The 15858-nt window shown below is 41.7% G+C and overlaps 1 protein-coding gene across 1 annotated transcript in view; it reads left to right on the plus strand.

The window, feature by feature from the left end:
• Positions 1-14652, plus strand: part of rheb (Ras homolog, mTORC1 binding) — a 94600-nt gene extending 79948 nt beyond the window's left edge. Inside the window, exons 7-8 of the mRNA XM_080213183.1 lie at positions 56-137; positions 13239-14652. Coding sequence (XP_080069309.1) covers positions 56-137; positions 13239-13331 — 175 coding nt within the window. The 3' untranslated portion in view covers positions 13332-14652. The remainder of the gene's footprint in view (positions 1-55; positions 138-13238) is intronic.
• The last annotated feature ends 1206 nt before the right edge of the window (positions 14653-15858 follow it).

The raw sequence follows: 15858 nt of genomic DNA on the forward strand, positions 1-15858 counted from the left end.
TATCTGTCCATATCAAATAGTTGATCGTCAGTGAGTTTTTTAATCTTATTTTTAGGGTGATCAGTTATGAAGAAGGGAAGAGCTTAGCTGATTCCTGGAGTGCTGCTTTTATGGAATCCTCTGCTAAAGAGAATCAGGTAAGGGCAGTAACGTTGTGAAGCAGTTGTTCAGGAGTTTGAAGCATTATTGTCCCTATGCTTGTTACAGCTGTTCCTTTCACAAAACAGGACCAACCCTCAGTTCTTCATAATGAACAAAGTGCAGGCTTTCTCGTAATTCAGGAAAATGCAGCGACCAGTTTGTATGCAGCAAGCCCCTACAAGCGTCAATGAGATCATTGATCTTGTTTTCTGTATGGTGGTTAATTGATAAATGGTGGCCCAAGGCACCCCTACCCCTTTTCAAGAGGTATCTTGGGATGTTTGATGTCCAGTTGAACGATTTACCATTTTGTCTGAAACATGGCACCTGCAACACTAAGGCGCACCTTCATTGCTGCTCTCACTGGTTATTTGCTGAAGTCTCGAGTGGGACTTGAAGCCAAGACCATTTGATTTTGAACTAAGCCTGCTGCTTGAAGCCTAAGTGCCTGTACAGAAAACCAATGGTAAAACTTCACATGCTGCATCCACAGCTAGAACTGAGACACATTATTTGAAGAATTTCTGCTCTGTTTTGAAGTTGTTAGGCATAGACCATACCCGATGCTTATCCAGTAGCACATCTGTAAATTGGCCAATTGGTGCCTTTAATTTCTGTACTGTAACTACCAAGGTCAACTTTGCAAGTTGGTTGTCCTTATTCTGTCAACATCTGTTAGTATATCGAATATATTTTTACGGAGCGTTCATGTCCTCAGGATGTTGCAAAGCACTGCACAGCTAATTAATCGCTTTTTTGAAATTTTGACACTGCTGTTATGTATGCAAACCGTGACCTTAGCTTAGCGTTAACCTACGTTTCCAATAACCAGCTTTCTTCCATAAATTGTTGGAAAGACCACTATTTTTGCGAGTCTACACATTTGCCATGCCTATATCACCATTCCATGACCTGTTACATCATACAAGTTTACTTTCTATTACAAAAGTAGAACTTGGGGTAAGGACTTGCGATGATTACACTAGAAGGTTTCACAGCTTACTTATACATTGTGCTCTAAAACACAGATTTAACATTTGCCAAAGTGATCTTTGATTGGAAATGTAATAAGTTCCCATATCATAGGATTACCGAAGTACAAGGTTTGATGACTGCAGTATTGCATAGTTCTCTGGTGAAGATTTTAGAAAGCTGCTCCTTTTAAATGTCATGTCCTGTAAATGTGAATTCAGAATTGGAAAGTAGAAAATTGTCCAAACTTTTGAGGCATTCAATACCTGATATTGCAAAAGGATTTCCATGTTGGAGTGATACATTATAAGGACTTTGCTTTCTTTTGCAATGATTGTTCACAGAGAGATAAACTTTCAAAAAGAAAGAGTAACTTGTGAGTGGTGCAGATTATCAATAATACAATCTTGATGTCTGGATGCTTTCATGCTCGGACAGTTCATCGAATCGCTACAGTGCAGAAGGCAGCCATCAAGCCTGCACTGACAACAATCCCGCCCAGGCCCTATCCCTGTAACCCCATATATTTAGTCTAGCTAGTCCCCCTGACACTGGCAATTTAGCATGGCCAATCAACCTAACCTGCATATCTTTGGACTGTGGGAGGAAATCAGAGCACCTAAAGGAAATCCAAGGTTGTGGCTTAAATATTCTTTAATGGTGGCATGCAGACATATTGTTGAGTTGTAACAGAATATTGTGTTGGTCAGACTGGGAAAGATGAGGCAGAAATTATGTGGACTAATCTTACTTTACTGATAGCATAGAGATTGGAGATTTGAAGTTTTCAAGGACAAAGTTCATGCATGGATTTTTTTGAAGAGTAGGTGATGTCAGTGGTTTTGAAAGGGAGGAGAACCAGAACTGTGGGGAGGGAACCACATTTGGCAATATGAGGGCTAGGAAGAGAAGTTGAGCGGTCAGCAGTTTAATAAAAATGTGGTTGAGCACAAGGTAGATCCTGTGGGCATGAGTTTGGAGAGTCATGAAAGGAGAGAAACTGGTTTTAAAAAAAAAGTTCCTTTGGTGTGATACAGTAAAAAGATCTGTCCCGCGTCCTAGTAAATGATAGTGATCCCCTGACTGTTGAAAATGTTTGATTTTTTTCCCCCAGTCTAGTGCAAATTTGCATGTGTAAATTCTGATGCATGACCAAAAAGCCCAATGATGGAAATATCATCCACTGCCATCTGTTTTTCTTAGTGTTCCAATATTATTTCTGTCACATTCCTTCTTTGTCTTGCAAGTGTTAAATACATCTGGTTGTGCATGAGAAATGTCGATCTAGGTTTAGACTGAAATTGTGTGCGAGCTGCTTTGAGATTCTAATCAACCATAATAAATCATTGCCCAAAGCAAGAGGGGAAGAGGATAGAATGGAGAAATGATTCTTCCGGACTGTGGTTTCAGTAGAAGAAGCTGTTTGTTTAATTCAAGATAACAGCAGCCTAGTAGTTTCCAGACAGTAACCAAAATCCACTCCTCCATTATATGCAAAAGTCTGAAGTGGTTAGGCAGTCTGTTAACAGGTGTTAGCAGGTAGCTGCTGAGATTGTCCTGAGTTTCGACACTCCATACTGAACCTGTAACTGTATCATCCATCTTCGATTGGCACTGTTTTAATTCTGCCTTGGAGGGTTCCATCTCCTGTTACCATAGCAACATTTTTTAAAAACATTCTAGTTCTTAATTTGCATTGTCACTGCCAAATTTTATTCTTGGGATTAAAAGTACATGATAGTACATGATTGTGAAATAGTTGAGCAATAGGTTTATAAAATCGGGTAGTTAAATGAGGGAGCATTGTGTGAGAAGAAGTGACTGATTTTCTGCAGCAGCTGGAATGGTTTCAGTGAATGTTGAGTTTAGCATTTCCTCGTTCTAACATCATGGTGTCACATAACTTCTATCCTTGCCGGTTTTCTGTTGATTTAAAAACTTGGATTCCCTGTGGTTGGTCTCCAGCTAATTAATGGTAACTTTTTGTTACCACGTCTACCCTCCAAAAGTTTTGGTCACCCACAACTCAGTTGCCATGTCTTAATACGTACTTAATCCCTTTTTCCCCCATCACCCGTGTGTTCACTGAGCACCATTTCTTTCTCCAGTAAGGCAAGGAGTCTCAACCTTTGATTTTCAAATCCTTCCATAGCCCCTCCCTCCCTAATCCTTCCTTTTCTGTTTCTGGTTTTAATGGCTCCACCATTGGTGGAAGTGCTTTCACCTAACTGGCCCCCTCCCCAATACATCTTCCTTTTAAGATGCTTCTTAAAATCTCATTGGCTGTCTTCGTTGTATCTCCTTGTATGTCTGTTTTATAGTGCCCCTTGGAGTCTTTTGTTATGTCTTATTACATCAAATTTATTAATACAAGTTCTTGTTGAAACTTCCTAAGTGCGTCTCTAGACAAGTGGTGTTGTGAGCATCAGTGTTTGACATGTTTAAGCCTTTCGGTAAAGTGTCATGGACATCCTCTGGCACTCTCCCAGTACTGGTGGGCTCCAATCTCATTCCAACTATTGTGCTTTCACATGCCCTGGAACCATTTTCTGATGCTGCTGGCACACGGGACCTGGGATCTCATTCCCAATTCTGATACAGCCCAGGCATTGCTTTCAGTCTGTGAAACCACCCTAGATTCTCTGTCCAGTACTTGAGACATGAAGATCTAATCTCATACTGAAAATCCATGGAAGCTCCATCCCAACTTTCCTGCTCCCCTGCTCAACCAAATTCCCAGTTCTCCCAAAGTCAGATTCTTCTCCCCTACCCTCCACCACTGTGCAAATCACAAAAGTTCCTCCACCATCTCACCGTATGATGCACCTAGAAACATTCTTTCTGTTTGTATTACAACTTGCTGTGGCTCCTGCTCTGCCCAAGACCGCAAGGAACTATAAAGGATTGTGAATATAGCCCAGTCCATCATTCAAACCAGCCTCCCATCCATTGACTCTGTCTATGCTTGCCACTGCCTCGGGCAAGAAGCCACAAGACATAGGAGAATTAGGCTTCTCGAGTCTGCTCCACCATTCAATCATGGCTGATATTTTTCTCATCCCCACTCTCCTGCCTTTTCTCCATAACCTCTGCAGCCCCCCCCCCCCCCATTAATCAAGAACCTATTTATCTCTCTTAAAGAACTCAATGACCAGGCCTTCACAGTCTTCTGTAACAGATTCACCACTCTAGCTGAAGAAATTCCTCTTCATCTCTGTTTTGAAGGATTGTCCCTTTAGCCTGAGGTTGTGCTGTCTGGTTCTAGTTTTTGCTACTAATGGAAACATCCTATCCTCCACTCTATCTAGGCCTCTCAGTATCCTGTAAGTTTCAATAAGATCCCCTGTCATCCTCTAAACTTCTACAAATACAGACCCAAAGTCCTCAATCATCCCTCTTACAACCAGCTCTTCATTCCGGGAATCATTCTTGTGAACCTCCTCTGGACCCTTGACAAGGCCAGTACATTTTTTTCTTAGATATGGGGCCCAAAACTCTCAATACTCCAAATGGGGTCTGACTAGAGCCTTATACTGCCTCATGCTCGGGCTCTCTACCCACAAGCAGCATAACTGGTTTGATGAGGAGATACAGGCTCTACTTGTTGAAAAGCACCATCTTCATTGAGCCTGTCAGAATGACCCATCATCAGCTGCCAAGAAAAATGCTTTTATCAGTGCTCGTTGGATGGGCCAAAATAAACTGTGTAAAATGCAGGATGCCTGGCTGAGTGCCAAGGCAGATGAAATACAGCTATACGCTGACAGAAATGACTTGAAATGGTTCTTTGAAGCCCTCAACACTCTCTACAGACCTCAATCTCTCGGAAGTTGCCCCCTCCTGAGTCCAGATGGTACAACTGTCATTACAGAGAGGGCTCAGATCTTGCAGAGATGGGCTGAGCACTTTAAAGCCATCCTCAACCGACCGTCATCTATTAACGATGAGGCAATAGACAGGACTCCCCAGGTTGATATCAACAGCGCCATGGATGACCCACCGGTAGTAGCCGAAGTCACGAAAGCTGTCAGCCAGCTATCCAGTGGCAAAGCCCCAGGGGCAGATGCCATACCCGCAGAGACCTACAAAGCAGCTGCTGGTCCTGTACTTATCGAGAAGCTCAGAGTTGTTTCAGTCCTTTTGGAAGCAAGGACCCATTTCTCAGGAACTTAAAGATGCATCCATCATTTACCGCTACAAGAGGAAGGGCAATCAGCAAGTATGCGACAACCACCGAGAAATCTCGCTGCTCTCCATCACAGGAAAAACCCTCACAAGAGTCCTGCTAAATTGTCTTGTCACTCATCTGGAACTGGGCCTGCTTCCAGAGCCACAGTGTGGCTTCCGCAAAGATCGCAGGACTATTGACATGATTTTTGCTGCGTGCCAACTTCAGGAGAAGTGTCAGGTGCAGAATCGCGAGCTCTACACAACCTTTGACCTCGCGGAAGCCTTTGACACTGTCAGCCAGAAAGGCCTGTGGAGGATCGTGAAAAAGTTTGGCTGTCCCCCCAAATTCATTCAGATAGTATGCCATTTCCATGATGTAAAAAGTCTGACAACACCAGGTTTTAGTCCAACCTATTTATTTGATAATATACTCACAAGCTTTCGAGGGACACCCTCTTCGTCAGGTGTTGTTGTCAGACTTTTTACTGTGTTTACGCCAGTCCAACGCCGGCATACCCACATCATTTCCATGATGGCCAGAGTACTGGATGGTAGAGAATCCTCTGAGGCATTCCCAGTCATCAATGGCATCAAACAGGGCTGTGTGCTTGAACCTACACTGTTCAGCATGATGTTTGCTGCCATGTTGAATGATGCCTTCCAGGACAGTGTTGCTGGAATCAGCCTTAAGTACAGAGTAGATGGGAGGCTCTTCAACCTGAGGAGACTTCAAGCTATTACCAAAGTGAAGGAGACTGTTCTGAGAGACTTTGTCTTTGTCGATAACTGCGCCCTATATACTAGTTCAAAGCCAGAGATGCAGATCAGTGTGGATAAATTTTCCACAGCTTGTGACAACTTTGGACTCACCATCAACATTAAAAAGACCGAGGTCATGCACTGTACACAGAACCCATAATCACAATCAAAGGGCAGAAACAGTGGACCAGTTCACTTAATCTTGGCAGCACCCTCTCCCAAGCAGTGACTGTTGATGCAGAAGTTAACTGCAGAATAGCAAAGGCAAGTTCTACTTTACTGCGCTCCACTGTATGGGAGCATCGAGGAATCAGTCCATCAACAAAACTGAAGGTCCATAGTGCCATGGTACTCACTACCCTCCTGTATGCCTGTGAAACGTGGACTGTGTATTGAAGGCATGCAAGACAGCTCAATCATTTCCGCATGACTTGTCTTCGCAGAATATTACGCATCAGATGGCAAGACAAAGTACCCGACACTGAAGTGTTCTCTAGAGCAAGTCTACCATCAGTCCACACACTGTTGATAAGAGTGCAGACCCAGTGGGCAGGTCTGGGTGCTAGACGAGTACATACCCAAGCAGCTGCTTTTTGGAGAACTATCTGGTGGAAGATGCTGGCATGGAGGGCAGAAGAAATGTTACAAAGACACAAGGCCTCCCTGAAGTCGCTTGACATAGACACAACCACCTGGGAAAGCTGGCACAAAACTGCTCTACCTGGTGCTGCCTTATCCCCAAGGGCTGTCAAGTTTATGAAGCAAGGTGCATTGCTGAAGCACAACTTAAACGCGAGCTGCACAAGATCAGAGCCAGCAGCGCAACAACTACAGTGCCTACCCAAGTCTGTCCAATATATGCCAGGACATTCCGTGCCCGAATTGGCCTGATCAGTCATCTTCGGACACATCGCATCCAGCCTCAAAATGACTAATGATGTCGTGGTCCTCATCAGCGTCAATGGGCGAACAGCATACTGCCTCAAAGTATATCCTGTACTTGTATTCTCGCCAGCATAACCACGGACCCACGCACCCCAGACATACCTCCATCTTCTTCCATCGGGAAAAAGATACAAAAGTCTGAGGTCACATACCTATCGATTCAAGAATAGCTTCTTCCCTGCTGCCATCAGATTTTTGAATGGAGCTATCTTGCATTAAGTTGATCTGTCTGTGCATCCTAGCTATGACTGGTAACATTACATTCTCCAGTCTCCCCTTTTGTTCTCTGAATGGTATGTTTTGTCTGTATAGTGTGCAAAAAACAATACTTTTCACTGTTAATATATGTGGCAATAAATCAAATCAAACTTAGTGCAGTGCAGCAAAATCCCCAGGAACACTGATTTAACCCTTGTAAACCACCCTATCCCACTAAAGCCCTCTTTGGTGTTGCAAATTTAGTACTCCTCCTCTGCCCTCCCCCAAAATAATACCCTGCGTTGAGCACCTAACTCCAGCCTTGTATATCTTGATGTGGATGCTGTGCTTTTCAAAGTTAAGAAATATTGCGTGCCTCAGAAGACAATTTATCTCCCAGCTCACTAAGCAATGGCACAGAAGATTCATTAGTACAGTATTTATTGTAATTTGAGAATGCACACGCAGATTTAAATTTAAGCAGAAAAGTTTTCTTCTTGCAGAACTGCTTAGTGTCTTACATCTTTGAACAGCATAGAACAGAAGAAAATCCTGAAGGCAGAGTTTCAAGGTTTTGTTTCTGTAATCTATTCAACCTCTGGAAATCAGTGTTAACCTGTGTGGTGGCAGAGATCCATAGGTCAGCTTTAATATGACCCCGACAGGCTTCTGCAGTGTATGTTACCCAGTTTCATTTGATTCCTTCAGCTCTGATGTGACCGGTTTAATGGCAGGATAAGCATATAATCGAATCTGGCATCCTTCCCTATGAGCTTGAAGGGTTAGTCTGCAAAAACTCTAAAATGCAATAGCCCTCCTAATTACAAGGCTGAAGTAAATCAGTGTGGAGCACTGCCAGATCATCGTGACTCTGCAGTATCACTTCTGCTGCATAAACACAGCGTAGGCACACAAGGTAGCGTGCGTGAACTGCTTTGTGTTTAAGGTCCGTACCCAGCCTAATGATACAGTACTGGAATTTTTCTTCACTGTTACCATTAAAATTCTTGAAGATGGAGTTGTATTTGGCACATTTAACATTCTGGGGCAATCTGAGCAGCCATAACATTCTCGAGCTGAATAGAATCACGGTTCTTAGCAATTGCAAAGCAACAACTAACAAAAATTTACTTGACTGGATACAAAGATGTTTGTAGACCCACAAGTTTTAGTTCCTCTGTTTTTAATTTTAAAAGGTCAGCTGTACTCCAGATTGCAAAACAAAATCAAAGATGAAAAGTGACAAAAGGCAGTGTTCCAAAAAGCCAGTTGGTGATTTTGAATACTCATTAACTATTACCTAGAATTTACTGCACAGAAACTAGCCATTTAATCTAAATAATTAATGGTGTGCACCAACCTCCTCTATCCTACAATGTCTTATCCCATCAGCATATCCTGCTTTTAATTTCTTCCTCATGCTTCTGTAGCTTTTCCTTGATGCTATTCATCTCAACTATTCCCTATGGCAGTTATGATTCCCTTAGAGACCAGTGACATTTATAAAGATAAATTCATTTCCTAGCAGCTGACAGAATCATGGGACAAGATTCAAAGAATTTCACATTTTGAGACTGTTACTGTAATAAATTAAAATCAACAGAGACTAAACCTGAATCAACAGATAGTTATTACACCAAAACACAGAAAAGGTGCTTCTCCATTAACTAACACACCTGAAATATTTTGATCCATTTTTACTTTACACCAGACTCCCAGCAGTAAAGTAGCCCAGAAGATTAAGTTCCACGCTCCTGACTTTTCAGCAAGCTCCTTTGATGGATCATAGAATCCCAACATGCAGAAGGAGGCCATTGGGCTCAGTGAGTAGGCACCGAAAGAGTTACGTAGACCCACTTCCCTCGTCTTATCCCTGTACCTATAACCCCGTGCACTGATCATGGCCAGTCTAATTCACCTCACTTGGACTGTGGGAGGAAACCAGAGCACCAGGAGGAAACCCACACATGGAGAACATGCAAACTCTATGTGGAATTGAACCTGGATCTCTAGCGCTGTGAGGCAGCAGTGCTAATCACTGTATCACCATCTGCCCCCAAAATTTCATGGTCATCATTAGACTTTTAATTCCATGTTCTTATTGAATGCAAATTTTGCCATCTGCTGTGGTAAGATTTGAGCCCAGGTTCCCTGAGCATTGCACTGTTTGTATGATTAGTGTCCAGTGAGGTACCATAGGAATCAGTCTCTTCATTGTGATGTGTATAGATGAGAATGTGAGGGAGTGATAAGTTTGCAGATAGCACTAAGATTGCAGGTTGGTGAATAGTGAGGAAAAATGTCTTGGGCTGTGGGAAGATATAAATGAGTTGGTCAGATGAGCAGATCAGTGGCAGATGGAATTTAACCCTGAAAAGTGCAAGGTGATGCACTTTGGCAGGAGTAAGACAATAAGCGAGAACTCAATGAATGGCTGGACACCAGGAAACCTCACCACCTTTTAAAAAGTATGTGGCGAATCACTTGAAATGTCATACCATTCAAGGCTATTGGCTGAGTGCTGGAAATTGGGTTTGCAAAGAACAACACAACACAGGAAACAGGACCTTCGGCCCAACAAGCCTGCGCTTATGTAGTTTAGTCAGTGTAGACTCTATGGGCTGAATGGCCTCTTTCGTACTGCATGACTCTGACTCCATAATTCCTTAATTTGTAAATATCTGCAAGTCTCATGGAACAGAGAATCAGTGCTCACCAGCATCTTGCTTGGTGGCTAACATAAAAAGATTTCTGCTTTTCACCACAGTGGCTGTTTTAGTCTCTCTCTCCCTGACTCTGTCTGTGCCCCTCCTTGTATCAGGATGTGAAAATGGGCATTTGCTGATTTTCCGTAGATTTTGGGATCAGGGTTTGGGCACAATTATGTAGTGTTTGTCGTGGGGGAGTACCAATTCATTGGTTAAGAGAAGGTGATTGCTGGTACTTGGCAAGAGTTTTGTTTGCTTGATCCTAGCAGTGACACTAAGGAAATTGAATCATTCTGACTTGTTACAGCTTTTTAAACAATCAGGGAGTAATCTAAATAGCCCTATTTCAATGCAAGTAACTAACTACTGTCAGCTCGCGATTTCAAGAAGTATTTTCCTTGGAACAACTTTGTGATTGGAATTAGTTTTTTATGGGATGTAGATGTTGCCCATCCCTAATTGCCCTTGAACTGAGTGATCTGCTAGGCCATTTCAGAGGGCACATAAGAGTTGGTCACAATTTTGTGGCTCTAGAGTCGCATGTAGGTCAGACAGGATGGTAGATATCCTTCTCGAAAGGACATAACTGAACCAGATTGATTGTTATAAAAATCTATGATATTGTATGGCACAGTGGTTAGCACTTTTGCCTCACTGTGCAAGTGACCTGGGTTTGATTCCCGGCTTGGATCACTGTCTGCCTGGAGTCTGCAGGTTCTCTGTGTGTCTGTGTGGGTTTCCTCCAGGTGCTCTGGTTTCCTTCCACAGTCCGAAAGATGTGCTGGTGAGGTGCATTGGCCGTACTAAATTCTCCCTCAGTGTACCCGAAAAGGCATCAAAATGTGACAACTAGGGGATTTTCACAGTAACTTCATTGCAGTGTTCATGTAAGCCTCCTTGTGACACTAATAACTAAACCTAAACTTATTAGTTGAATTTAAATTCCACCACTGACATAATTGGATTTAAACCCTTCAACCAGAACTTTAACCTGGGCCTCTGTATTATTGATCCAGTGACATTACCACAATGTCTCAATTTCCCATTCCCCGTTTGCTGGTTATGGATAGGTGGACAGTTGTGGGGAAGCAATGGCGTAGTGGTATTGTTGCTTGACTAGAAACCCAGAGACCAAGGGTAATGCTCCGGGAATCTGGGTTTGAATCCTACCATGGCGAGATCGTGAAAACTGAATTCAATAAAAAATCTGAAATTGAAGTCCAGTGATAACAATGAAACAATTGTCAGTTGTAGTAAAACCCCACCTGGTTCACCAATGTCCTTTAGAGAAAGGAAATCTGCTGTCCTTACCTGGTCTTGCTAAATTGGCTATTTGAAATTTCATATTTAAGTAGTCTGGAACCATGATATCCACAGAATGTGACTTAGTAGGAGGCATGTGATACATAAGGTTGTTAGTTCACGTGTCTCACTCGAATGTTGTACTGGAGGGGAGCTGCACTGTTGAGCAGATGAAGCATTAAACAATAGCTCTGTTTTCTCTCTTGGATGAATGCTCGAGATCCCACAACACTATTTTAAAGACCAACAATGGAGTCACAGCCAACACATCAAACTAGATCATCTGAGCAATTTCATATTGCTAATTGTGGAAGTTGGCTGCTGTATTTCTATAGTGCTTAAGAAATATTTCATAGAATCATAGAACCTTACAGTGCAGAAGGAGGCCATTCAGCTCATTGAGCCTGCACCGACAATAATCCCACTTAAACCTTATTCCTGCACCCTCACTAATTCTTTTGACACTAAAGCAATTTAGGATGGCCAGTCCACCTAACCTGCACATCTTTGGACTGTGGGAGGAAACTGGAGCACCTGGAGGAAACCCTCACAGACACAGGGAGAACATGCAAATTCCACACAGGCAAACACCCAAGGCAGGAATTGGACCCGAGTCCCTAGCGCTGTGAGGCAGCACTGCGTGCCACTGTGCTATCAGTTATAAAGTGCTTTGGGATGTCCTGAGATTGTGAAAGGCACTTGACCTTTTATATTAAAATATGTTAGGTTTCCATAGCATCTGATGTGAAAATATTTTAAAATGCACAAGATAATTCATGATGCAGATATCAACAGTGAGGAAAGATGTGGTAGAAATTTGTTCTCCTGCTCCATTAACTTCCTTATAAGCAGATTTGTATTTTTATTTATTTCTTGGGATATGACAGTGCAGGCAAATCCACAGTTATTAGTATGTTTCCAGTTATTCTTTGCAGCAGTTTATGGCAATCTTCAATCTTATATCAACACTATATAGTATTAGGTAGGAAGTTCCAGGATTTCAGCCCACGGATGGACAAAGATATCTGTCCAAATCAGAATGGCGTGACATCAGAAATCTACCCTAAATGTTATCTTAAAACTGTGCTCTGTGTTTACACTTAGGCCGCTTTGTGCTTCTAGCAGATTCAAAATTTAGTTCTCCTGAGTATCTATTTGAATTCTCAAGAAACATCAGAGAAGAACGTAAGAATTAGGAGCAGGAGTAGGCCATCTGGCTTCTCAAGCCTGCTCCACCATTCAATAAGACCACGGCTGAATATTTCGTGCTCCTGCAGAATCGGTTCATATCTGTTTCTGTCTTGGCACTGAAGTAAGTCAATAAAGGTGCTTGGATTTGACTTTGAATGGATTTGAATCTCAAATCTGTTACAAGGCTGTCTGGTTGAAACCATTGACGTAATTTAAATGATGGCAAACATATGCAATTTGGTGAATGCATGATTGAGGGGACAGGACAGAAGGGAATATTCCCACAGGATGTCACTGACAGTTAACTAACCTCAGTGTCCAGCCAAAGGCATGCAACTTTGGGTATCTCTTTCAGATTCTTTTTCTGCACTTGTTAAAAAGTGACAGATTGTACATAGATTCCACGATCATTAGACAAAATTTGATATGTATGTTTAATGTTGGAGACAGTGGTCTGGGTTTAGTTAGCCCAGTGTTGCTTTTCTTATATTTTTTCCACTTGGGAAAGATACAAATTAAGCATTCTTGTTCTGACGAATTTTGCCGCTGCATCTACTAAAACTCAATTGATAGTCTGTTTCTTCTGTCCCAAAGAGCAGGTGAATTCCATGATTCATGTCTCAGTTCAGTGGGCAAGTGAGCATATTGAGTATCCCTGGTTGATTAGAACTGATTTGTGATCTTAGGCAATGCGCACAAGAGAAATATTGGAACAGAGCCAAAAAATGGAAATGCTGCTCAAATTCTCATGAATATGTATTGACTCTAAAGACATTTGACTGTCCTACAGAATTTGTGGTATCCTGGCAAAAAAAAGGTATTTCGATTAATTGTCCTGCATTTTCTTTTCAGACTGCGGTTGAGGTCTTTAAGCGAATAATTATGGAGGCTGAAAGGGCAGATGGAGGTTGTCAGCAAGCGAAGTCTTCATGCTCTGTAATGTGAGCCCTGAAGCTGCCGGTGAAACTGCTCCACTTGAAGAGGCATGCTGCCACTTTTCCCTTGAAATAAAAACTATGCCTTTTTACCAGTTCTACAGATGGTCAGAGACTTCCTTTATCTTTCCTCACTTAAGTTGAACTCTGACCCTTTTTTTGCAAACAGCTTCACTTCGGCATAAAAAAACTTAAAAAAGCAATTCATATTTTTCAGATTGTATATTGTATTTCTTGACATGGGCAGTGAATAATCATTTGCCAGCATTCATTCTTCATGTAGCGTGAATGTCAATTGGAAGTAGTTGATTGTAAACTGAAAAGTGCATATTGTTACACTACTATTTACACAAATGGGCTTGGATATATCAGTGTTTTTCTTCATGTTGTATGTACACTTGTAAATAAACATTAGCAGCAAACTGATTTGTTTTTAATACTTGCTGGTAGAAAAATGCTGTATTAAGTTTTTACTAGACTTGCTGTACAAAGGTATTTTAAATCAATCGAGACGAGTTGTATTTAAGATGATGCTTACACCTCATTCTTGCTCTTGAGCATGGAGCTTGTTGGGGAAGGGGGAGTTGACTGACATCTGCTTTTTTTGTTTCTAACATTTTTTAAGTTGAAAACAACATTCATTAATTAAAAGTCATTAGCTTGCTGCGTTCAGGTTTCTATTGTGTATTTAAATGGGTTTTCAGCAGGTTAAGGTTAAAACTTGAGAGGTCTCTAAAAATGCAATGCAACAAAACAGATTTTTATATGTATTTATGAAATTACCATTCACTCAAATGTTATTTAGAAACATAAAATTGATGTAGCTATTGACAATCTGCAGTAGTACGACTGCTATATATTATCTACTTTTTAAGCAGACCATCCTGAAATAATTATTTATGTAGGTTGAAACTAATGCATAAATATTCACACGGACTGCCTTTAAAACTTCCACTGGGTAGCATTTGTCATTGTTTTCAAGGAAATTGCATTTCATGTTCTTTTCCCCCCCAACAATTTGCAAAAACTCTGCTGGAGGATTTATAAAATGTCCTATTCCATCCTTTGTTGTAATTCGTACACACAGGGTATTTGCCAGTTAATAAAAAGTGGGATTTAGTACATGGATAGATGTAATGAAATTTTGTTTGCCTGAAGTAATGCAAAATATTAATGTTTTTAAGTTAAAGATGAGGAAGGCTTAGTTTGTCTCTCGACTATAAATTTGTTGCGATGCCTATTGGTCTTACAACCTTGGGCAATGCTATTTACGACACAATGAAAATATTACTGTGATCGGTTAAAAATGCAATAAAAATATTTTAATCTCACCTCACTTGAATGCTGCAAACTATTTGAGAGTTCAGCCCGATTGGAAGCCATGTCACTGCAACATAGCAACAACTTTGCAGTTAGGAAGAAGGTGGTGCAGAACAGCAAGAGAAATGCCTGAACTTGAGCAAGAAGATTTTACAGTTGCACTATGTAGACTTGGTCCTGAAAAGAGCAGTTGTTACCTGTTCCTTCAGGAAAAACTGGTAGGCTTGGATATTTCAGGAGTGTAGTTGCCTGTTGTCTGACTAACAGGTGAAAGGGAAATGGGAAATATGACACACCATTAACAGTACACACACACACATTAGGAGCAGGAGTGGACTACTCAGCCCCTCGGGCTTCCTTGCCACTCCATAGATCATGACTGATCTGACTAACCTTAAACCCACATTCCTGCTTACTCCTGTTAATCTTCCATACCCTTGTTAATCAAGAATCTCCTGTTCTGCCCTTAAAGATTCTGCTTCCACTGCCATTGGCAAGAGTTCCAGAGACAACCCTCAGAGAATGAAGTAGGTTGGTAGCTGTTGTTGCTGCTGCTTGGTTGACAGTGCAGAATGGGTCATAAAGATGGTCAGATGCTGCGGTGAGGCTGCTGTCTTGAGGGTATTGGTGGAGCTGGCTCATCCCTCTTCTCGATATGTCTTTATACGCCATAGCGTGATGGATAGATAGGCCTAGAGCCTCAATATTGGATTGAGGCCTACCCGTTCTTCTCAGCATCACTTAAGATAATGACTGCTCTTTTTAGAGCAATTTTTAGAAGATGCAACTATGAAGTCATCTTCTCAATGTTGCTGCTGTCACCATGAAAACCGTCAAACAGCTTCCTTTAAAAAATGCACTTAAAATGTGATTAAACAGCAACAATTGTGAACTGCAACTTTCATGGAAAACTGCTGAAAATCTGCTCATCCACTGGGTAAAATATGTGTTTATTGTAGCTTAGAATAGCTATGTCACACAGGCAGCATTTCATGGCGGCCTATACCTCAACAAGCTCAATTATTAGAAGAAAAACATTTACAGTAAACATAAGAACATAAGAACATAAGAAATAGGAGCAGGAGTAGGCCATCTAGCCCTTCGAGCCTGCCCCGCCATTCAATAAGATCATGGCTGATCTGTTGTGGCTCAGTTCCACTTTCCCGCCCTCTCCCCATAACCCTTAATCCCCTCTCTTATCAAGAACCCATCAACCC

This window comes from Carcharhinus amblyrhynchos, chromosome 2 (assembly GCF_965287045.1).
Source record: "Carcharhinus amblyrhynchos chromosome 2, sCarAmb.v2.hapA, whole genome shotgun sequence".
In the NCBI taxonomy this organism is placed as follows: domain Eukaryota; kingdom Metazoa; phylum Chordata; class Chondrichthyes; order Carcharhiniformes; family Carcharhinidae; genus Carcharhinus; species Carcharhinus amblyrhynchos.